General features: G+C 39.8%; 1 protein-coding gene across 1 annotated transcript; it reads left to right on the top strand.

Annotated features, from left to right (window-relative positions):
- The first annotated feature begins 1,085 nt into the window (after positions 1-1,085).
- On the top strand, positions 1,086-22,095 carry LOC129199396 (S-adenosylmethionine synthase-like). Its single transcript, XM_054809850.1, has 9 exons — positions 1,086-1,289; positions 4,535-4,612; positions 8,871-8,993; positions 9,885-9,997; positions 10,684-10,827; positions 12,117-12,335; positions 14,318-14,500; positions 17,167-17,300; positions 20,602-22,095. The coding sequence occupies exons 1-9, from the start codon at positions 1,217-1,219 to the stop codon at positions 20,702-20,704; spliced, it is 1,170 nt and encodes a 389-aa protein (XP_054665825.1). The 5' UTR covers positions 1,086-1,216; the 3' UTR covers positions 20,705-22,095.
- The last annotated feature ends 1,994 nt before the right edge of the window (positions 22,096-24,089 follow it).

Genomic DNA, 24,089 nt, shown 5'->3' with positions numbered 1-24,089 from the left:
GTGAAGGTATGCTGCTTCCCAGCAGTGAAGACTTCTTTGCAGAATGGACACACAGATCTCTTGTGAGATGTTTGGTGGTGGCCTGGTAGGGGATATGGTTTGCTCGTGATGGCCTGTGGTAAAGCCTTAAGCTGTAGCTGAAGTTGTACCTGTGTCTCAGTACCACTCTTGTTACTGTTTAACATGCTTAGGTTATGGAGCAAGATTTTCAGAAATGACTGCTGATTTAGAGAACCTGAGCTCAACATAGCGTATTGCACAGTGTAGACCTGCTCAGCAGGCCAAGGGGTTTTAAGGCCAGGTGCACCTCTTGTTGCTTTGCCACAGTGTGCTGTACTCAGGTGCTCTGGTGTGCTGTTGCACTGTGTTCTGAAATAAGCCAAAGGCAAACAGTGCTTCCAAAGGGACAGCGCTTCTTTGCAGAGTTTAGATACCTGAGTCCAGCTGTTTCCTGTGACTATCTCTTCATCAAGGCAAACGGTAGGAGAAAAGGGCTCAGTAAAAATAATTGTGAGAGCCTGACCATTGACAAGTTTAAGATTTACTGAGCTAAAGCATAGCCTTTAGTCTCAGAATTCAAAGTAACTTACAATCAACCCACTATTGCTGTTTCCACAGACCATGCTGTTGGTTGCTCTACAGCTCTTCACTTAGCCACTGACACAAATAGTATTCGGGAGGAAGAGCACAGCTTACCACCTGGAGCTGTTATAAGCATCTGTTCTCACATAGAGACACATTTCTGCACAGTTCACTGCTGCGGCTGAGTACAATGTATGGATATTATGCCTAGGTGAAAGCATCATTTGCCCTTACAAATGCAGATAAAATCTCTGTGCTGTGTTACTATCTTGGACTGCTTTTTAGTTAGCACGTAGAAGAAAGAGTAAGAAAGGAGGCTTGGAGATGTGTGCAAAAGCACTGAACTCCGGCTTGGCTGTGTTCACATTTCACATAACGATTACACTTCTGCAGAGTTTAGCAGGACCAAGGTTAACCAAACAAAAAAGTCTTATGAAAGTTTCTGTAGCAGTGCATTGTAAAATCCACACAGATCAGTCTTAATCTATTGGACTTCTGAGGAACAAATACGCAGAAGCAATTACATCAGCTGTTTGCATAGATACATTAACCTTTCCACTTCACCTTCTGCCTGTGCTTGTTCTGTAGTCCAGTTTGGGTCTCTCATTTGCAGACTCACTAAAGATACCAAGACATGTCAATTCATACTTCAAAAAAAGAAAAACGATTTCTTTTTACCTCAGAATCTGTTGCTGAAGGACATTCTGGTAAGTAAAAATGCTGATTGAATCTTTGCTTTTATTAGTACTTGCACTGAGGAATGCTATCTGATGAAAGTTCAGTCATATCTCCCCCAGTGGAGAAAAGGAAGAACCAATTATTTTGAATAGACTTCAGAGTAGCGTCTTTTCTTGACAAGAATTTGTCTTATTTGTTTAGTATGCAATATAACCTGGTATAGAAAACTTTAAACTTTTGCTTGAGAGAAAAAAGTGTGGAGGGAGTCTTCTACAGGTAGACTTGGAGCTGCCACATATACTGGAATTACAATTTCATTTTTAGTTCTGTAATGAAAAAATACTACTTTATGCAAATGTTTATTATAGGTGATCATTAAACTCTGAATTTCTGAAATGTTTGGAATAGTAAGCATTGATTTTCATCAGAGCTGCATTCCAGATACTGCTGTAATACTACATATGCCTCTTTTGCCACATTGCTCTCCCTAACACAAGTTTACATATGCTGTAGGTTGTACAAAGTCATTGTATTTTCCAGGTCTGGGACTGCAAGGCAATGCTTCAGCTCTAATCGCTGTTCATTAAATTGAGCTATTTTTCACACAGCTTTACTTACACAAATATATATCTAGAAGCTATGTTAACTGATGGCTGGAGGAAGTTTGGATCTCCAGCAGACATGCTAGTGACTCAAATTTACAGTAAAGGTAGCAACCATTCCTTTTATGGAGAAGCATGTTAATGTTAACGTTAAGACTAAAAATAACATTATGTCTTATTTTTTCCATAGTAGAAGGAAAGACAAAAAGCCTAATAGTGAGAAAATGAGGGTGATGTCAAACACTGAAGGTTTGCAGCTGAGTTTTTCTTGTGTATCTGTATTCTCAGGATTCTTACTCTTTAGGTGGGAAGGGCACTGTATGAGACCAGTTATATTAATCTGTCTACCCAGCCCCTAGTGAACCGTCCAATAGCTGCAAGATCCCTGCAGCATGTAGCATCGTATCTTGAAGCACCACAGCCACTTCTTTGCTTTAAAAAACTGCATCTTATGTTGCAATGTTGCAAATAGCTGAAGGCAATAAAACTTATCAGTTGTTCCAGGTTATGCCATTCCTGCTTGAGCATCGGATCCTCTGGTGTGAATCCATTTCGCAATCTTCAGGACTCCGTTTGCCTCAGGGTTGTTGACAAACTAGCCGGATGACAAACTTTGGAACTTGGCATTACTGATATTCTACTTGATTGCACAAATTGTTTCTGGGTGTGAAATTATGACCACATGATGCTTCTGTCTTTCATCCTATGTCCTTGTGTCTTCAAACTGTGGTCAATTTTTATCAGTGAAGGTGCAATATAAGTTAAGTAACTGAGCAGGATTCTGATTCTCTGAGTAAATACACTAGTAAGAAATTTCAGTAAGATAATGCTTGAGCTGGGGATCAATGCAGTACAAATAGCTGAAGACAGGCTTTACAGCTATTAAGTTGGCTTTTTTTTTGCTGTTTTGCTTTTTTTTCTGAGACTCTAAATTATTGGACTTAGTTTGCAAATGCTTACGTAATGTACAGTTAAATTAGCTTCAGCTTGATTGGGGAGAACACTATAGAAACGAAACATAAAGGTACTGAAATTGCTGATTCAGATTCTGAAAATCATGCCAGTGAAGAAAAGACCTATGCACCTCCAGAAGCAAATCTCACGCAACACTGAGATCACTGTAGCCTGAGTGAGTAAAAGGGGCAATAAAATTTTCAGCTCTTGTGCTTTGCTTTTAGCCTGGTTTTAGTTTGTGTTTGAGTATTGATGGCGCAATGGCTCACCCATTCAAAGCTACAGGCTAGCATGTTTCACTTTTCCTTGCTTTTAGATTATACTGGAAGATATTACTCTAAAGTTCTCATATTAAATTCAATTTGCATTTAAACTTTGCATTGAATTACAGATCTTTTGGGGCACAGAATAACTCTACTCTTACCTTATAATTTCATTCTGATGTTTGCTTGCTTCCAGAGCAGATTATCTTTAAAAGTAAATAGGTAGCTTAAGGTGGACGTTCAGATACGCTTCTTTATTATCTTCCTTTTTGGGCCCTCAAGCCTATGCACATATGTAATGGTAGTCACTCCTGCGAGAGAAGTTATTTTAGACTGGCAATTACATAAATAATTACATAGGTTGTTGCAAATGATACAGGCATCTGGCTCATTCATACTGATAGTGTTGTAGATCCAGCTGTGTAGTTGTGTGGCTGAACATATTTTGGATACCTTTTTTAGTAATGATGGTAGGTGAAGATTAATGTGTGTTGCTCATGTTGTTTCTGCAGAACCTTTGTTGTTTCTGCAACCTTTCAAAGCTGTACTTTTGAAGAAATAATATGGATTGCTTTTACCTGGTTCAGTTACCCCGATAAGACAAAAAAATCTCAATTTGTCCCCTAAATTGTTCATTAACTTTTAACAAACCAAATGCGTTTGGCATACTCAGGTCTTACTTGGACAATAAGTCATAGGTACTAAAGACAGAACAGGTAAAAACTTTTTTCTCCAGTGCTTTTGTCCTTAAGAAAAAGACCAAGACTCAGAAATATAACTGTGGAAACTTGTGAGTGGCCAGTGCTTGTTCCTGAGAGAATGTTTGCAGATGCTTTTCTAAACTCAAATGAGCTGGATAGTTGTGGATAATTGTGGGAGTGAACTTCAATCTAATGTACCTGTTTGCAGGGAGGGCAATGGCTCTTGTCATCCAAAAAAGTTGACCCATGAGATCTCAGAGGTCCCCACTGGAGGTAGTGAAGGGATAAGCACTGCCTTAAGTGCAGACCTCTTATAGTTATAAGATGTAGATCAAAATAGGTAATTTACACAGAAAATGCAATACAAAGTTTAAAATAAAGAGGGGAAGAATGCAAAAGCCCTACAGAAAGGCCTTAGCTTAAATATTTCTTCCAAAGTTACTTCTTGTGTCTTCTGTTCTCCTGAAACTAATATTTCAGGATGCCTTTGCAGGTCTTTTTCATTGTCCTCTCACCTGGGAGGCTGCTGGCTTGTGCAGATGATAGTAAAATGTCAGTTAGGATTGACTTCAGGAAAGGAGTGAAAACAGGGTAAGACATACCTCTCAGAGTATAAGTTGCTAAAATTGCCTCTTGGCAGATGCTCTATAAAGAGAAGTCTCTTGCCCAGTGGAAATGAAATTTTATTAAGAAATCACTTTTTTGTCTTTATGACAAAAAGAAATGTTATATCTGTCTTATTTTTATCTTCTAGATAAGATGTGTGATCAGATAAGTGATGCTGTTCTAGATGCTCATCTCAGTATTGATCCAGATGCCAAGGTTGCCTGTGGTAAGTACAATACAGATAGAAAGACAGATTAATGAAGTACGACAAGTAATCCTTGTTGATATAACATTCCATGATCCAAAATTCTTGCAATAGCTGTCTGGCAGTCAACAATTGTCTGGCAGTCAGTCAAGAAGGCAACTCTGGCATATTGACTCAGAGGAGAAGGGAAGGCAGGAAAAAATCTGCAAAAAATGAACAGAAAAAAGGAAATACATAGTACTGCAGTACAAATTAAAAATTATGAAATGTAAGAAATAGATCAGGAGAAGCTAGTGGTATCAGGGAAAACTATGATTGACAGGGCTAATGACAATGAGGAATTTAAGAATATTAGGGAAAAAGAGAACTGGGGAAAGGTATATGTCAAGATGCATTTCTTCATGGGGTGAGTAAGACATGTTACTAAAACTCAAAATCCAGAAGTGCTAAATATATATTTACTGTGCCTTTACAGAAGCAAGGTGATGCTCTTGGTAAGTGCACAGTTCATTTGAATGTGATTCTGATCAAAGTGGCTTGCCTTTTTCTTGGGACTTTCTGTTAGGACCACCCTGTATTCTACACAGACATTGTCACTAGCAACATCATGTCTTCCAGAGGCTAAGAACATATCATCAAATTGGAATGAGCTGGGTTGCCAGTCAGGAATGGACACAGAAAAGGGATGCTTCCAAAGAGCTCTCTGAATGCAGTCATTTTGTTAGAACAAGCTATCGAGGCCATAGTTACAGCACAGAGGACTAGCTGCATCCCACAAATACAGTGATCTAATATGATGCTTTGTCTGAAAAATCTCATCAGATCCTTGATGTGTAGATGTGAGTAGTGAGAAGACGTAGGGGGAGGGTTTAGCATATGTATTAGACTCGATGGAACATGTATTTCAGTGTTGCAGGCAGTTATGCTTCCAAAACTGCTGAAAAGCTGGAGATGCTAACAGAGAAATGCTGCAAAAATTACAAGGACTGAAAAATGTGTCATAAGAGATGTGAGAAACATGATCAGTTTCTCTCACTAGAAAAAGAAGACTGTCATGTGACATGATTACATAGATAAATCTCTGATTTCTGTAATCTGTTGGGAAAAAAAGTATCAAAACTGCTGACTGGAGTCAGAAAACTTGAGTGTAACACTAAAGCGTAAGTCTGGAAAAGATAAATTGGTTGACCAGACAGAGTTTGCTAAAAATGTAGGGGGCTGGAGAACAGAAAGCAGTTATGGCATTCAATTCAGGGTTTACTGGATGAAAATTTGAATTTCTGCTTAGTTGTACAGGCCGTGCCTCAAAGTTTCAGGAAAAAAAAAATCAAAGTGTTATGTAAGTACTAAGTCACTGTAACACTGTATTTTACAAAACTATGAAATGTAGTTGTCCTGTTTTTTGGCTGGGATAGAGTTAATTTTCACAAGAAGCTGAGAGGGGACACAGCCAGGACAGCTGACCTGAAACAGCCAAAGGGATATTCCATACAACCATGCTCAGTATTAAAGGGGGGAGCTGGCCAGGGAGGAGGGATGACGGCTCGGGGATAGCCTGGGCATCGGGTTCTGGGCAGTGAGCAAATTGCATTGTGTGGCACCCACTTTGTATATTCTTTTATTACTACTGTTGTTGTTATTTCCCTCTTCCATTGATGCCCTAGTAAGCTGTGCTTATCCCCACTGACAAGTTTTGCCTTTTTCTTCTGATCCACTTCCCCATCCCTCGGAGGGTGGGCACAGAGAGGAGTGAGCAAGTGGCCACGTGGTGCTTAGCTGGGGGCTGGGCCTAAACCACGACAGTAGTTTATGGAGATGTTGAAATTAGAGTCTACCTACCAGTAGAAAAATGTATCTGTGGTTCTCTGAGTTTTATTTGCTGCTTGGACTTTTAGGATCAGCAAGTTTTGCATATGAAGTTCTGAATTATTACACTGGCGTTAGCTCATTTCAGCAGGACAGAGCTGGGCTGTCCTTGTGCTACCAACAAACAGGGTAGCAGTAAAGTCAAGCAAGAGAGTACTGGATGTAAGTAGAATAAAGCAGAAGGCAGAATAAGTATTCTACTTCCTCTCCAATTAAGTGAAGCCAAATATTTTCTTGAAAAAAAGTCCTTCCCAGTGTGCCCAACAAGTGAGAGTCAAGAGAGAAAATTACCTAACCGTAAACGAAGAGAGTACAAAAACAAAGGTGGAAGTGTCTACCTGCTAATGTTGTTCAAAATATTCTTTTGAGGATACTTCAACATGTAAGAAATCACCTCCCAGTGAAGAGCCCAAAACCTTATATGGTAACTTTCTCTTGGGTAGAGCAGATGGGGGTGTTGCTTGGGCTTACTTAAAAGTTGCAGCTATAGTGAAGCTCCTGAGCTATGTTTTCTTTTGGTTGAATTAAATTTCAGTCAGGATGGAAAGCAGTCAAAGGCAGCAAGATGAATCTTTCTTTTCCTGATAGCCACATTGTGGGAAAGCCGCATCCTGTCGCATCCTGGGAAAGCATCATCGTGCCATGAAGTCTTGCATCACCATCAAGCTTTGCTTGGCTGTAATGGGCCTGGGAGAGTTTCTAGGGACTGTTGGTGGTGACTGCAGCCTTATTCTTCCATCTCTCTAAGCCCCAGTTTCCCTAATTTTGTGTTCTTCCACAGAGGCGTCCCCTTTTTGTAGCAACCACACTGGAAAAGCTGAGAGCCATTCTTCTCTGCCTCACACCTGTAATATAGGGTCTCTTCCCCCACTGCAGGATTCAAAGCACCATACATGCTTCCTTTGCACGTGTAGGTGGTCTGCTAGGGTGCAGTAGACAGGAAGAGCACTGCTGGTCAGTAGAGCAGGGGCACAAGACTGAGTGTGAAAATAATGGTACAAGGATACCCTGCACTGTAGTGGTATCACTACCTGGGGTTGATGTGCTGTATACATTTAGGGCTACTGTATTATTATGGACTCTCACTGTGTCCACAGTGTAATTCAGAGATACCATGCCAGCTAGGATGTAGCTTAATAGTTCAATATAGACTAATTCCTCTTGCAGACAACCAGAGAAAGCTTGCCCTGTGCTAGGTTCTCAACTGCTTGTCTGGATTATCTAAGCTAAGCTGCCAATTAAAGCTAGCTTGATTATCTTTATGTGATGCTGCAGTCCATAGTCGTGCAATTTTATAGCGTATTTCTGCCTGCAATACTTAATCCTGAAATCAAACAAAGTTATTCAAATGAGATGGTGACTGGATGATAAAAGTGATGGATGAAATTCAGTGTAGGCTAATGCAAGGGGCAAGGCAATTGTATCTCCATGTAGAGAAAGTAAGGTTTGCAGTTCACTGCAAGCATTCAGAAGAAAGATCTTGGGATTGTAATAGACATATGTTTCTGTGAAAAGAGTTGGTGCTCTCTAGCAGTAAAAACCCAAGCTGACTGTTAACGCTTGCTGGGAGAGGAATGGAGTGAGCTGAGAACATCATTAGGTCATATAAATCCATGGTTACCTGTCTTGAATACTGTAGGCAATTTGTTTCTCTTTCCCCATCCCAAAAAAGGCTATAGTAAGATTGTATGGCAAGAGTAACAAATATGATCATAGCTGCACAACATCTTTCAGTGAATAGCCTAAGCCTCCTCAGTCTGGAAAAGAGAGGATTTAATTAGATATGAAATAGAGCTATACAGTTGATAGGTTCTGCTGATGTGGTGAATTTTTCATGATTGTTTGGTACATGTATTAACACAAACCAGAAGAGTTTGGAGGCCAGGTGGATGCTTGAAACAAACAATGAAATAAAATATGAAATTATTCTGCACAAAATTTGTAATGAAGTTGCATTGCTTCTAGGTCCAGGATACTTTAGATGCTAAGTTTTCATGGTTTCCAAGGGCAACTGGGTGAATTCCTGTAACAAAGATCTATCAAAGACTGGTAATGTCATGTTAATATATGATGTCCCTTTAGCTTCAGGAAGATCCTGAGCTGAAATTCTTGGAGACCAGGAAAGTATTTGCAGAAATAGCAATGTATACTTGATCTGTTCTTGTAGACATTTGCTGCTGGCCACCGTGGAGATAGGACAATTGGGTAAGATCACCCCTCCCCATGCAGGCATTTTAATGTTCGTAACAGCTGAAAAGAAGAGTGATTGCACACAGACCTGTATGTATGCTAAAGCTTTTTTAGTAGTTTCCCCTATGAGTAATTCTTTGTTCATAGAACCATCTTCAGAATCTCCCTGTTTAACTGTAAAATAGCAGCAGTAAAATTCTGATGGTTTATCTTTTTCCTGCAGAGTGTGTAGCAAAAACTGGAATGATTTTGCTTTGTGGAGAGATCACATCCCGAGCTGTAGTAGATTACCAACAAATTGTAAGAAAGACCCTTGAGAGGATAGGGTATGATGAGTCTTCCAAAGGTGAGTGAGATTCTTCATATGTTCATTCTTGGGTCTGTTCTGCATCTGACCAAAGTATGCATGTTTTTGTGATCTTCCGGAAAATAAAATTAAATGTGTATCTAGGCCTAGTAGAAAACTGCACAGATGTTGAAATGGACTTTTCAGTGCCTGCTATTGAAGAAGCTATTTTAAGTTGGCATACTTGAAAAAGGCTTATTCTTTAAAGTGCCAGGTACCTCTTGCTTCTCTGATGCAGAAGCAGTAATGTTTGCACAAATGTCAGAGGGTGGTTACATCTGCAGGTGTCTACGGTGAAATCTTTAACACTGATGTTCCTTGTCCTTGGGGTGCCTACACCTATGAAACTTGAAGTTCACACCCAAAGGAATTCTTTATGTATTCTTACCATATTTCCCAAAGTAGCTTCCTTTCAGCAGTTGAACCCCTTATGTGACTATTCCCCTTCAGTCTTCTCTTTTCATGCATGACCTATACAGCTTTTCTCTAATTCTATCGAACCCTGGAACCTACTACAAGAAAAACTGACTACTAGTTTCTGGTAACTTTTTCCACTCTCCTCTCCCAGCTTTAATACCTAAGTGGTTTGAACCCTAATCATGATAAGCAATGTAATAAGCTTTGGTGGAGTAGCTTGTAGGATTATACTTATCCTCTCAGTTTCAAGAGCTCAAGTTTCAACTAGTACCACTAACCTGCCCTCATCCTGAGACTGTTACATAAATGTCCTGGTTGTCTGCTTCTATTAGCAATACAAAACCTTAGAAAGCTTACATGATTAGAGTTTTAAAAGTTTTAGTCAAGGTAACTAGATAATCCCTAAAAACTTCTCTAGCAATTTGTGAACTCTCAAGAATGTATGACCTAACTTTACAAAACTCCCTTCACTAGGACTGGACTATAAGACTTGCACAGTTTTAGTAGCCTTAGAACAACAGTGTAAAGAGATCAAGCATGCTGTCTCCCATGGCAAGAGTGACGATGACATTGGAGCAGGGGATCAGGTAATGGGACTTAATTCCAGGCACTTACTCAGATTTAGTTGATGCACAAACAGTTAGAATTGTGTTGGACCAGAGCATTTCCTTAAAAGCTATTGTGCAAAGTATAAGAATTAGCAGCTAAACACTGTCCACTCTCTTAATCACCAGTAGTGCAAAAAAGTAATACAGCCTTCAATATTTTTTCCCAGTGGCTTTTTCTATACCCAGTGGCCTTACTGGATAGAACTAAAATTAAAGTGTATATATATACATATATGTGTGTGTGTATTTATCAGTAGCTGTCAGTTTCTGGTCTTTCAAGTCATTTGGGTAGCCTGGTTTTACTTCTTAGGCATCACATGCTCTGTTATTTTAGTTGTCATGTGTGGGGAGAAGACTGAGCAGTCTTTATGAGCTTTTTTGTCTATTAAGCCTTTGCAGTGGATTCTTATGGACGCTTAAGGCAGAGTCATTCTTGGGAACCAGACCCTGCTGTAGCTCTGATTCTTGTCCATGCAGATACATAAATGTTATTTGAGGCTGGTTATATGACAAAGTGTATTCACCTTGCATGTTCTTGCTGTCTCTTTCTAGCCTTGGGTGGTTTTAAAGTACTATGTGGGAAAGACAGGTGCAGAAATGGAAAGAGAACATGGAAATGAGTGGCTTACCTGTTTTTCAGTGCAGTTCTATCTTTCTCAATGCAGGGTTTGATGTTTGGCTATGCCACTGATGAAACTGAAGAATGTATGCCCTTAACAGTCCTCCTGGCACACAAACTGACTGCAAGAATAAAGGCTCTGGAACGGAATGGAACATGGCCCTGGGTTAGACCAGATGGCAAAACACAGGTTTGTAACATAGATGCATAAACTGTAATGGTGAGGAACAATAGAAATCATTTACCCTGTCTGCTGCTAAATCAGAATTCATGTTTAGTAAAAATGCTGTTGTCATTTTCACATTTCAAGGTGGTGTGAGTTTCATATGGTACATTTGTATATAGCACACATGGTTTGTTTAAACTATTCTATCAGTGTCTTAGCAGGCTTCTTCAAAATCACACTTGTATTTCTTTTCTTTTCCCCTGGAGATTAAGAAGATTAACAAGTTACTGACAATCAGCTGGTTTTTTTCTGAATAAATATCAACATTCTAGAAGCATGAACTGGGATAGTGCTATGGTTTCTCGGTTAAAACAGGGATGTTTTGTTTCAAACCTCATATATACTATGTTTGATCAGTGGTCAGAGCCCCTGACAGCTGTGTTGCAGAGCTGAGTGGATGAGTCACTGAGCCTACTGTAAGAGCAATGCACTTTGGCAGTCTCAAAGGCAGTAAGTTCTCTGTCTTCCAGGCTGTGAAATGTGCAGGAGAGGAAAGGAAAGCTATACATGTGTGATTTCCAAGACAGCAAGGTGTTTTTGTCTGAATTTCTGTTGCTTAGTGAGGATGAGCTGCATTTAGTTACACTGCTGCAGTTGTTGCAGTGCAACAGGGACTGTGTCCCTACCTTTTGTCAGCAGTGCATAGAACAGGTGAATACACTGGTTTTTATGATGTACCTATCCAAGCATTTTTGAAGGGTGGGAAAGTAGAGAGGTCTTCTTAGTCTGTAAGAAAGCCAATACATGGATGCAATGTATGGATGGAGCAACACCAGTATATATTTGCATGTACATAAAAGCCGTGCAATAGGTGGCAAAGGATACAGCCTGTCACGTCATGATCTGCAGTTCCTCATTTTAGCAGCGTCCTCCAAAAGTTATTTTGCCTTTACTTTGGTGTTTCACTGTTCGAAGTTATGTTAAATGCCAAACCGTGAACAATTTTAGCATCTGCCAGTAAAATCTTAGGCTTCTGTAGCTTTCTTGTTGTTATTTTGCTTCTCTGTGCTGATACATGTAATATCCTCTAGCCAACTATTTTGGTAATGGTCCTTCAGTACTATCTGTATTTTTATTTTGTTTCTTACAGTGATTTTAAGCCTAGGCAACAATCCATCATTTTTCATCCCATTTCCCTTCATCTGTTTAATTTTTGCTGCAGAAAATAAGTGTGAGGTTAATTTTAATTTTTCAGACTGGTGCTCTTGGCCTTGTGTTCACTCTGCTTTTTTTTTTTTTTCTCTTCTCTCTAGGTCACAATGGAATACAAGGAGACTAATGGTGCAGTGGAGCCCATCCGAGTGCACACACTTGTGATTTCAGTACAACACGCCCCAGACATGCCTCTACAACAAATACAGAAGGAGCTAATGGAGAAAGTTGTTAAAGAAGTCATTCCAGAGAAGTATCTTGATGAGGGCACAATTTATCATCTACTTCCAAGTGAAAAGTTTGTAGAAGGTGGTCCTAAGGTATGGTACTTTGAAAGAGGACAGCCTAAAGAGACCTGGATTCTACTTTGCCACATGCTTCTAAATGTTCTATTGAACATTTGCAATGAACTGGTATACCTTTAACCAAGAAAGTCTATACATTTTTAAGGAAGCCTCAGTCATTTCTACTGGAGTTTTCCTACGGGACAGCTGGCATCTAAACTGAAGATGTACCTGCTTGGACAGCCAAATGCAGATTGTTGGATCTTTGTCTTTCTTCCAGAAAGTATTTTAAATGATCAAAAGCCAGCCTTTAAGTTATACACTAAAATGCCTAACTGGAAGTATCTCTTCATTTTCACAGTAAAAATCAAACCCAGAAATAACTACAGATCTGATCTTCTACATTGAAATTATTCAGAAAGCTGAACAAATTTCAAGGAAGACCTTAATGTATTAAGTCTCTGTCCTGGTTTCAGCAGGGATACAGTTAATTTTCTTTCTAGTAGCTGGTATAGTGCTGTGTTTTGGATTTAGGATGAGAATAATGTTGATAACACACTGATGTTTTTAGTTGTTGCCAAGCAGTCAAGGACTTTTCAGCTTCTCATACTGCCCTGCCAATGAGAAGGCAGGGGGCACCCAAGAAGCTGGGAGAGGACACAGCCAGGACAGCTCACCCAAACTGGCCAAAGGGATACTCCGTACCATATGACATCATGCTTTGTATATAACTTGGGGGGGTCAGCTGGAAGGCAGGGCAGCTCAGGGTCTTGCGGGGCATTTACTTCAGGTGGTAAGAAATTGTGCTGTTTATCACTTGTTTTGTATATTCTATTGTTATTATTGTTATTATTATTAATCTTCTTGTTTGTCCTATTAAACTGTCTTTATATCAACCAATGATTCCCCCCCCATTTTCAATTCTCTGCTTCATCCCACTGGGAGGGGCAGAGTGAGCAAACGGCTGTGAGTTTTAGCGGCCTGCTGGGTTAAACCACAACAGTCTCAATACTCATTAGAGTTTGACATGTATTCTGCTTTCCAGGTGCTGGTACTAGGTAAGCAGGTCATTGCTATGAAATTGAAAAAAATTTGTTACACACAACTGTCTAGTTTTGTAAAAAAAATTTGTATAAAGATTTCAGTGAAGGATTAAAACTACCAAGTGTGCTTTGGGTGGGAGACCACCTTCATTGAAGAATAAATGTCAGTTTTACTCCCATATTACTTATTTGGGGATTTAAAATTAGTGGATTAATGCAGTTTATCCTCTTTCAGGATGGAGTTTCTCAATACTCTGGAGTTCATTTATCAGCTTGCAGTCACCAGCTTTGCTAATCTGACAGAAAGGCAGTAATTCTCTGCTGGTTGAACAAGTTGGATCAGCTCATCAAGTTGTAGGAAGCAGACAAACGTCCGTGCACGAGGGTGGGACTCCATTATTGGGGACACAGGCAGGCAGGCAGAAGAAAGAAGAGTAGTACCAAGTGGTCCTCGTGCCACTAGTGGACCATTAAGGTGAAATCAGCTAGAATTTCTCAGTAGTCTGAGCACTGAGCTGCAACTCTGTGAAGTCCCTGCTTCCCCTTTATTATGTGTATCTAAGTGAAGCTTGTTAACCTTTTAGGTCATATGTGATCTATTTTTCAGGAAGGCTTTTGTCCCTCAAAATTCTTGGCCTCCATCAAGTGTTACTGAGTGAAGTCATTGGCCAGTAATCCAGAGACAGTATTTCATGATTGCTGATTTGAAGGGAGCACACTTTTTATGATGTTTACAGTTGTGCCACATTCTTATCAGTCTTCAAAAGTGACTGGAGCACAGTCAGCTTAGTACATCTCTGAAAAATGCTTCAGTCATGTAGACCTCATTCATCCAACAATTGCATGTGAAGGTGAACACTGTGAACAATGAATCATATCTGTGGCAAATACAAAACAAAGCTGTACCAAATAACCTAGTATGGGATTGGATAAACTGTTGTGTCTTATGAATATATTCAATTTTTTGTCCTGTAGAGTGATGCTGGACTGACTGGCAGGAAAATCATTGTTGATAGCTATGGAGGCTGGGGAGCCCATGGTGGAGGTGCATTCTCTGGAAAAGATCCCTCCAAAGTTGATCGTTCTGCAGCATATGCAGCTCGCTGGATTGCAAAATCTCTGGTGAAAGCCGGTCTCTGTAAAAGAGTATTAATCCAGGTAAGAGCAACTGTGAAAGTAATACACCATAACGGAAATTCTGTCTCGTGTGGTCACCCCCTCAGAATGCATAGTACCATCACAGCCTGGGTCCAGTTTCAGAAAAGCATTTCTGATACTAGAATGGGGCTCTACGAAGTTCCTCTTGGGGGTGCGTTTTTAAGGAGCCCTATGAGGGAAGCTAAAAAGACAGGCCAGGATGGTCCTGAAAAAAGGAGTGTGTTCTCAGAAGTATTCTTTCTCCAACTCTTGCCATCCCTGGTCTAGGTACTTGTTTGCATCATCCTTGCCTTTACTTCCAGCAACTCTAGTGATCCTCTGCACACACACGCATGCCCAGCACTCCAACCTGGGCTGCACAGCACATTACAGACAGTTATGTTAGCAGTGTCTAGACGTAGTTGTGCAACTTGCTGTACTATAGGGTCATGTAAGTTGTAACTTAAACCATTTTAAGTTGTATTTGAAACTGCCTTTAAGTTACCATGAGTCTCTACTGTGTGTTCCTAGTATACTGCTATGGTTTGAGGTGTGACTAAAAGCAAAATTCAATTGTTTTTGAGAGTTTAAAACAAGAACAACTTTTGTTAGTCTTATATGTTAGTCTTATATGCGCTTCCTTTCTTGTGCATGAGTTTTTGGAACTACTAAGTCTAAGAAGTCAAAAGAGGTGTTTTATTGATCCCTGGACAGTTTCACCAACATGAACGCAGCGTGAATGCTAAACAATTGAGGTTTGTCTAGGCAGTTTGCAATACTAGTCTATACACATACTTATTCTGAGTAGCTGCTATGTAACCCAGTGCAACAAAATACTACAGTAAAAAAGCATCTGCCTGATCCTTTGCTGCACAGGTGTGTTTAGAACCTTTTATTTTCTCCAGAGACCAGAAGAGAGGCCCACTGGATGTGGTTATGCTCAATGACATAGTATCCAGACTTCCCAATTAGGAACAAGGCCCCTTCCTGTAGATATTGTGCATGTGTTTGATACCTGATTAAACTTAAAGTTTGGAATTAGTCAAGGAAAAGGGAGATAATGAATAAGCCAAGCACAAATAGTGATGGTTAGCAAATTGTTGATTTTTTTTTCTGAGGGGACAGAAAACAAACTTCTGATTTCTTGGTATGTGCATTTTGAGTGGCATTTTTGAACATATACATCACTGTCTTAATTCTCGAGTTAGGTGGAATGTTGTTATTCCAGTAATTCCCAGAGACCCTCCTTAAATGCCTGGGCCTGACTCTAGACAAGGCAAGATTGATTTTGTTAACAGCAAACTATGGCAATGTCATATATTAGCAATGAAGGTAATATGGGAGGAGAGAGGAGGACAGGAGAACAGAAAAGCAAATGTCCTGTGAAGTCACAGAAGCCTGGATTAAAGATTAACAAAAGGAAAAATGTGTCAAGGGGAAATGCCGAAGTGTTTTCAGCCCATTAGTGCCTGTGTGCTACACTGAGACCTTGCCAGCTTCCACTGAGGCTGACAATTGAGCTGGCTGTGCTATGGATATTGTTTCCATGCTAACTACCCTTTCCATGAAAGAGCAAAATGGATAACGGAGGGAACCATGGACTAATTAGCTGTATGCTATCACAAGTACCATTTATTTATTTATTTATTTATTTAGCATGACATAGAACTGTCCGCTTATTGGTTGATGAAAAACAGACTTAGCATGATCTCAAATTAGCTAAGGGGAAGACAGTCATGATTAGGGCAGTTTCTAACAAAAATAAATTCTTGGTTACTAAGAAGTATATAGATAGAACTGAGCCATTGGACTGTTCTTGAAATCTGTAGAAAGCAGACACAATGAGGAAGACTGGTGAAAGCCACAGAAGGGTTTGTGTCGCCTAGTGACATTCAAGCAAAACTTATTTTCGTCCAAATACACCATGATGGAAGAAAATAAAGTGTACGTTAGCCTATACTGTAGCAGGACTGTATTTTGGAAAGGGAATGAATGATAAAAGCAAATACATTTCAGGAGAACCTGTCAGTGCTCTGCCGTGCAGTGCTGTGGTAAAAAGAAGCTAATGTGATTCTAGGATGTCAGAAAGGAGCTGTAGAGCTCCTCTGTCCTCCTTTGAATGAAGTGAAATCACAGGGAATGCTTCCTGGGTTACGTTGTTTACTTGTGATAGCTATGTTTTAAAAAGTTTGTGGAAATACTGGATGAAGTTTGAGGGAGCGCATGGAAATAACTCACTCTGGGGGAAAAAAGTCTGTGAGTGCTTTAGGAACATGGAGCTTTTTCTCATCTTGTCCTAGATAAACCTTTCTCTGCCTCAGCAAAAAACCCCAGACATGTTTGTAGATCTCAGTTTCCATTCTGGAGGGCACGAAATCCTTGTATCTAGCTGAGGCTGAAAGATACAGAATGGCAGAATCTGAGGATGATTAGAATGTACCTCTTTTGCTTTTAAGGGATGTCACTTAGATCTGACATTTCACCAGGCTGATCATTCTCTGAGGAAAACAGATAATTTTCTAACATAAAAGAGAAATAGCAAAAACATGTCTCCCAGCTTTCTTTATGCAGAAAAGGTCTGCGTAAAATCTTTCCCTGACACATAAGATAAGCCTTTTCTTTCTCTTAAGCAAAAAGTAGGAAGGACTGTTTTAACTGTGTTTGGGTTGTATGCATGTGTTTTACAGCTATCATATGCTATCGGTCTGAGTCATCCTCTTGCGATCTCAGTGTTTCATTATGGAACGTCAGACAGATCTGAAGAAGAACTGCTTGAGATTGTGCAGAAAAACTTTGATCTACGCCTTGGAGCTATCATAAGGTTTGTGTGCTATTAGTATGTACTGAAGGGAATCATATTTTTAATGCTCTCTCTAACAGTTTAAAGTTTCTGGCTCCTAACCTCATGAAAGTCACCTTCATCATAAATCTATAATTGCTGTCATTTCTGCTCTTCCCTCACCCATGCACCCAGTACAACGTACAAGGGCCAATTCATAAATCTGGTCACAAAATGTACTGAATAAGTAAAACTGGTCTAAACGATACCATGTTATATCTCTCAGCAACCCTGGTAGTGTGCTGCGTTGCAGTTCCTTAGCCAGGTGGTAGTGTGGTTGGTAAAGTAGAACTAAAATTTAACATTAGATGTAGTTAGGCTTTCCAGTCTGTTTACAGGGTGTGTTAGCTCCCAGTCCCTGCCTTAGGGCACCAGAAATACTGGCTCTTTCTGAAAGAAGTACCAGCGGAAGTATGGCTTCCCTGCCTTTGATCTTTAGGTGGCAACAACTTGTGAGACATCTGCCACAAGATGGAAAGGTTCAAGATGGAAAGGCTCTGGTGTTCTCACTTCACAAGCAATCCTATTGAAGTGAGTGGGACATTATGTGCTGTAATTTGCCCTTGCTGGTGCACAGAAGCTGTCACCCTGCCACAATAGTGGCAGTAAGGTATTTGCTGTTGCTGTTCTGAGGATATTGGCCATTAGCTCAGAAGAGAAAAAAACACCCTTCAGTGACTACCTCCTTCATGAGATGTTAAGTGTAACTTACCTACTGCATCAGAAAAACTGAACACTGACAGTCTGGCTCTAGTTGTCATGCAGTCTCATGCAGCCTGTTTGAAGTCAACTAAACTTAGTTAAAAAGAAATTCAAGTTTCTTAAATGCTGTCTTAAGATTTGGTAAGCCATTGAAATACTGCATGCATTGTAAAAACAGAACAAGGAAAAAAATCCTGCCGTGAGATGAGCTGTCTCAAAGTGAAAATTCAGTTGTGATTAGAAGCATCATTGAGGCTACCGTGCAGTCAGAGGATAAGAAAAGCCAGAGAGGATAAGAAAACCCAAACCTACTTGCATTGCCTCTTGCAGCCAACACAACTCTATTTCTTTCTGGAATATTTCTGGACCTGAAAAACAAGTCTTTTTGACAAACACTATCCTTACACTTAAAGAAGCATGGGAATTACCCTTTGAGAGAAGAAAGGGCTGGAGGAAAGAAGCAGATCAGACCTGTCCTTATCTGCAATTACTCACCTACATTCCAGGGAGCTATAATTTGACCCTAGCATTTGTCCTTTTTCTTCCTTTTGTGACTAACTCATATCAGTCTTTATGTGAAATTTTAGGAGGTAGAGCTTGTTGCCCATTTGTAGTGCAGCTTCCTAAGACCTAAAGGTACAGGCTCATCTTCTCAGTCCTGCAGAACTTGACAGGCTGGACTTCTTAAAAATTTCATGAAATATGCAACTAATGGAGAGAAACACTATCTCTTTCCTTTTTTTAAGGGAGCAGCCACAGTGAGTTCACCCTTTATTAAGCTCTGTGAAATTGACAAGAGAGCTCAAGCCTGAGATAGCAGCAAGAAATGGACTCCATGCACAGAGAAACCAGTTTGTCACTTAGAGCAATGTGGGTTTTAAAACCTCTGTTCAAAAATGCTAAAACATATGTATTAGCGACCTCACTGTTTGAGGAAAATGTTTTTAATTATTCACTTATCTTTGAAATCCAGAGCTGTTAATATCACTCTAGTCTCTATATTCCAGAGGAATCTTGAGTGTATTTGACTCTGAGGGGAGAAATGTCAATGTGTTAGGGAATACGAAGTCTCTTTTTTTCCTTAAAAAAAGGAAAGACATTCTGACAAGCTATATCAACATTTTGCTGATGTACCTAGCCTTTTGCAGTTTTTCAGAATGTTCCCTGAACATATATGCTGAGAGTAGAGCTGACATATTTTTAATAGTCTGAGATAATGCAAGGCGTTCTGGCAAGTTCTGTTGCTAGGTAATATTTTCAAAGTGTTATCAGTTCACAAGTATAATCAAAACTCTTCTTTGCCTTTGTCATTATGGCAGTTCATTGCCATCAGTAATTTGTGTGGTGGTTCCCAGACACTTCCCTTGATTTAGCGTGCTCAAAAATGCTACGTTTTTACAATACATTATCATACCCTTGGAAGTGGTGAAGGCAGTAAGAAGGGAGGAAAGCAGGCAAAAACATGAGTATTGTTTAGTGAATATATAATTGTTAAACATTACCTCACAATTTTAAAAATCCTGTAAATGGCGCTGGCTATCCATTCTAATCAACTGTGCACCAAAGTACTTCATGATGTCTTACTTTTCATTTAGTCAGAACTCACATTTCGATGGCTTTTGTATTAGTGTGATGCCTGAATGACTGTAGTAGCCATTAGAGCATGTGATCATGTTGCACAAAATATTACCTGAAACAGGACTTAGCTGCTGTACATCATAAATGACCCCGTAAGTGCAAGAATGTGTAATCCCTTCACCATCTGAAACATTCATTATCCTGTTAGTGTTTGAGTTTCTTTCCTTACTTTGCCATTCCTCCACCAATTTTCTCTCCAGCAGCTTACAATACGAATCATCTATTTTAAATGTGCTTTCAAAGGTAATTAAACAACATAATACCAAATAGAAGAAAGCCCAAGCAGAAGAAAATGTTTCAGGCCTTTCATGAAATGAAAAGAAACTTCTATGTAGATCCCTGTGGCTAACCATTTAGCAGAGCTGCAATCTGCTATATTATGAGGCTAAAAAGCAATAATCATGACTTGCACCTTCATTATTTATCTAGTCATAATCAGTGTTAAGCACTATTCTAAAGAGTGAATTTGTGCATCTATATAAGCAGTTAAACGTCCACAGTTACTCAGTCTACTAGATCATCATCTTTGGCTGCTTCTTTTGAGATCACCATTGTCTTTCTGGCACAGTAGCATTAGAAAATATTCTATATTACACTTGCAATAACAGAAAACACATTGATGCTTGCACAGGTATAGCTGAACTTTATTCCAATTGTAATGCTTCTGCATTGTAATGCTTTATAAAGCCTAACTGCATACTTACCACATCTCTGATACATTTGAAGAAAGCTGGCAGTTTCTAGTCATTTTAAAATTGAAACCATCATCTCACTATCTTTCCTGCTGTAAATCCGCGTGATTGGGCAAGGGAACAACACCTAGGTTTTACTGTCTTTCTTCCAGGGATAACACTGGTTATCCCACTGATATAAATACACTGGAGTAGAGTTAAGTGTAACACTTGCTTTTCTCTTTTTCTTTTTTTTTTTTTTTTTAATTAAGGGAGCTGGATTTGAAGAAGCCGATCTATCAAAAAACAGCATGTTATGGGCACTTCGGGAGAGAAGAATTTACATGGGAAATACCCAAAAAGCTTGTGTATTAAGCTTTTCAGAATGTTTCATGTAATTGACAGGTGATTTAATGATCAGGTAAAATTTCAAGCTGTTCAAGAAAAGACTGTATCTACTCTGTTTTAAATGACATTCTGTAGTTAATAGATTTACTAATAATTATTTGTACTTAATCTCTAACTTTCATTGTGGCCTTACACTTTTAATGCATGCTGCTCTATCTAACATACTCTTCAGCTTTGTCTTTGGTAACCTGTGAACAATTTAGGCCCTTTGGCTGCAATCAAATATTAAGTGCACAGATGGTTGTGGAAGTTGAAGTCATTCCTGTTCTGCCAGGGAGCCTACTACTGCTTACTTTGTGGTGAAGTGGATGAAGGTGGTGAGGTAACTTACAACAGCTCCCTGAGAGAGGAAAGCAGTAAGAGCACAAATTGCCATAATTCTTTGGGCCAGGACTTCCACAACTACAGCTTTGGTTATGGTCCTTCTAGTCCAAGCAAATTAGTAAAAACACCCATTTCGGAACATTGTTCATTGTAACCCTAAATATACTTAGCTATGAGGTAGTGTTATCTGTTTGCTTTTAACATTATAGTTTTGTAGGCGTATCTGTAAAAACCGATGAACTCCTATGTTCTAATTCTTTTACTCACTTCCTCCTTCTCAAACTGAATTTTTCCATGTCTGCATGAATTGGAATTGGCTGTACAAAGTTTCAATTAAGTTTCATTTTGCCACTTCTGAAATGTAAAAAAATTTTGCAAAAAACATTCAGAGGACATTACGTTTCTTTGACTTCTCTGGCTGAAAGCACAAAATGGAGAGAGAAAATTCAAAATCATTTAGCGTTTCTTCAAAGACTAGAGAGAATGAAAAGGCTTGTATACAGAAAGTAGCAATTCTGGCAAGCAAATTTATCATCAAATTGTAAACTAAGACAGAATGTTGGAATGCTCTAACTGCTTACTCTTAATATCAAGGAATTTTAATAGACAACTAAGCAATATGACTACCCCATCCCCAATAAGGGAAAAATATAGGCTTCAGTGGCAAGTCTAATCAAGTGCAAATAGTTGAATATAATATTAGTCTCAAGCACATTTTAAAAAGCTGCTTCCTTTCATGTAAAGGCTGATCAATCCACTGCTCCTTTGATAGCCCAGAGCTGAAGTGAGGTCATTGTACACCTTACCCAGCCTGGTACAGTTAACCTGATCTAGCACAGTAGTGCTGCAGGCTGTCTTGTGACCTACAAAAAAAGGCTTTTTGTTTTTTTCTTCCATAAAAACCTCAAATTTGTTCCTGGAATAAAAGCTGCAATTCTTTTGTGGACTTTTTTTTCAGTTTTTTATTTAATGAGAAGTTTTCCTTTTTATCACAGGACCCTGGACTCTGACTTTGCCTGAAACTAATCCAGTTTGGTATGCATGTGGCCATGTACAATGTTTAAATGGCAAGGGATTGCAGAGATCACTATACAGTAAATTGACTATAATGACCTTTTGAAAGAGATTTCAGTAAATGGGCATATAGTCTCAATTGTACAGCTGTTTCAATTACAGCTAGTATCAATTTTAATGTCATAATATTTCATGTTTCCAAAGTTGAATAGTGCTTTGGTAAGAAGCTGTTTGTCACAGAAGACCATTTTGATAAAGTCTCTTGTTTAATTTAACGAGGAAATGATTTGTTCAATGGAAGTGTCTCTTAATCACTGTTCATTGTAAATAAAAAAGAAAGAGAAAAAAGCAGAGCTTAGGCCTGTTAGACAGCTGGAGCCTACATGAGGCAAATTGGACCACAGTGTATTTCAGACAGTGAGAACACATTTCTGCAACACTTCATTTCACCTTGGTCTCTGGCTTCCTGGAAGGAGAATCATGGAATGGTTTGGGTTGGAAAGGACCTCAAAGATCATCTAGTTCCAACCCCCCTGCTACGGGCAGGGACACCCTCCACTAGACCAGGTTGCCCAAAGCCCCATCCAACCTGGCCTTGAACTCTTCCAGGGATGGGGCCTCCACAACTTCTCTGGGCAACCTGTTCCAGTGCCTCATCACCCTCACAGTAAAGAATGTCTTCCTAACATCTAATCTAAATCTACCCTCCTTCAGCTTAAACCCATTACCCCTTGTCCTTTCACTACACTCCCTGATAAACAGTCCCTCTCCAGCTTTCCTGTAGGCCCCCTTTAGGTACTGGAAGGCCGCAGTTAGGTCTTCCCGGAGCCTTCTTTTCTCCAGGCTGAACAACCCCAGCTCTCTCAGCCTGTCCTCATAGGAGAGGTGCTCCAGCCCTCTGATCAGCTTTGTGGCCCTCCTCTGGACTCTCTCCAACAGCTCCATCTCTCTCCTGTACTGGGGCCCCCAGAGCTGGATGCTGTACTCCAGGTGGGGTCTCACAAGAGCAGAGTAGAGGGGCAGGATCACCTCCCTCGACCTGCTGGTCACACGTCTTTTGATGCAGCCCAGGACACGGTTGGCTTTCTGGGCTGCAAGCGCACACTGCCAGCTCACGTTGAGCTTCTCATCAATCAATACCCCCAAGTCCTTCTCCTCAGGGCTGCTCTCAATCCATTCCTCGCCCAGCCTGTAGTTGTGCTTGGGATTGCACCGACTCACGTGCAGGGCTTTGCACTTGACCTTGTTGAACTTCTCACATAGGCCCACTTCTCAAGCCTGTCCAGGTCCCTCTGGATGGCATCCCTTCCCTCCAGCGTGTTGACCGTACCACACAGCTTGAGATCAAAGATACAGACTTTTTCTTCAAGGAGTTGGATAGCCTCTGTCTCCAGAGCGCAAACCTTTATTTCCCCTTGTTGTTGATTTGTGTTTCAAAGCAGCCAGGAGGACCAGCTGCAGAAGAAATCCGTAACCACAGATTGGAACAGGTACAGTACACGTCCAACCCCCAGAAGGCCTGTCTACAAATTTTAGTGAGTTTTCTAATAACTAGTGAATTAATTTTATTTACATAGGGTAGCTAATTTGCCCTATGTAAAATTTTCCTCAAGAACAGCAAAAGACATATGCCTTGTTTGAAACAAGCAAACAGAGAAAAGCTACTTCTGCTAAATTTGTAGTGTCTAATCTGGACAGACCAAACTATTGCTCCACAAAATCAGTGAAGTAATTTTTCTCAAATGACTGGCATGTTTTCCCATTATCATTCTAGAAATGAATCACTTAAACTGGAACCTCAAAAATAAAAAGGGTGCCCAAATCAGACATAAGCATTAAGATGGCAGTTATTGCTGAAAGTTGAGCTAAATTATAATGTAGCCTACATAGAGGGATCAATCAAAATATTTTTATTTCCAAATGTTGCAACTATTGCTTTATTAAACTCATTATTTTAATATCACACTGGCTCTTCTTTGAAATATGGGGTTACAATATGTTATAAAAATCTCCC

The sequence above is a fragment of the Grus americana genome, chromosome Z (genome assembly GCF_028858705.1).
Source record: "Grus americana isolate bGruAme1 chromosome Z, bGruAme1.mat, whole genome shotgun sequence".
Lineage (NCBI taxonomy): Eukaryota > Metazoa > Chordata > Aves > Gruiformes > Gruidae > Grus > Grus americana.
The sequence above is the reverse complement of the archived record's forward strand: the minus strand, read 5'-3'. Positions and strand labels throughout refer to the sequence as shown.

What these genes read in the sequence shown, in the direction of transcription:
- LOC129199396 (XM_054809850.1), top strand. Translation starts at nt 1,217, where the DNA reads ATGTCAATTCATACTTCAAAAAAAGAAAAACGATTTCTTTTTACCTCA. An exon ending in TGTTGCTGAAGGACATTCTG is followed by an intron (nt 1,290 to 4,534) that starts GTAAGTAAAAAT and finishes TTTATCTTCTAG; the next exon opens with ATAAGATGTGTGATCAGATA. An exon ending in TTGTAGAAGGTGGTCCTAAG is followed by an intron (nt 12,336 to 14,317) that starts GTATGGTACTTT and finishes TTTGTCCTGTAG; the next exon opens with AGTGATGCTGGACTGACTGG.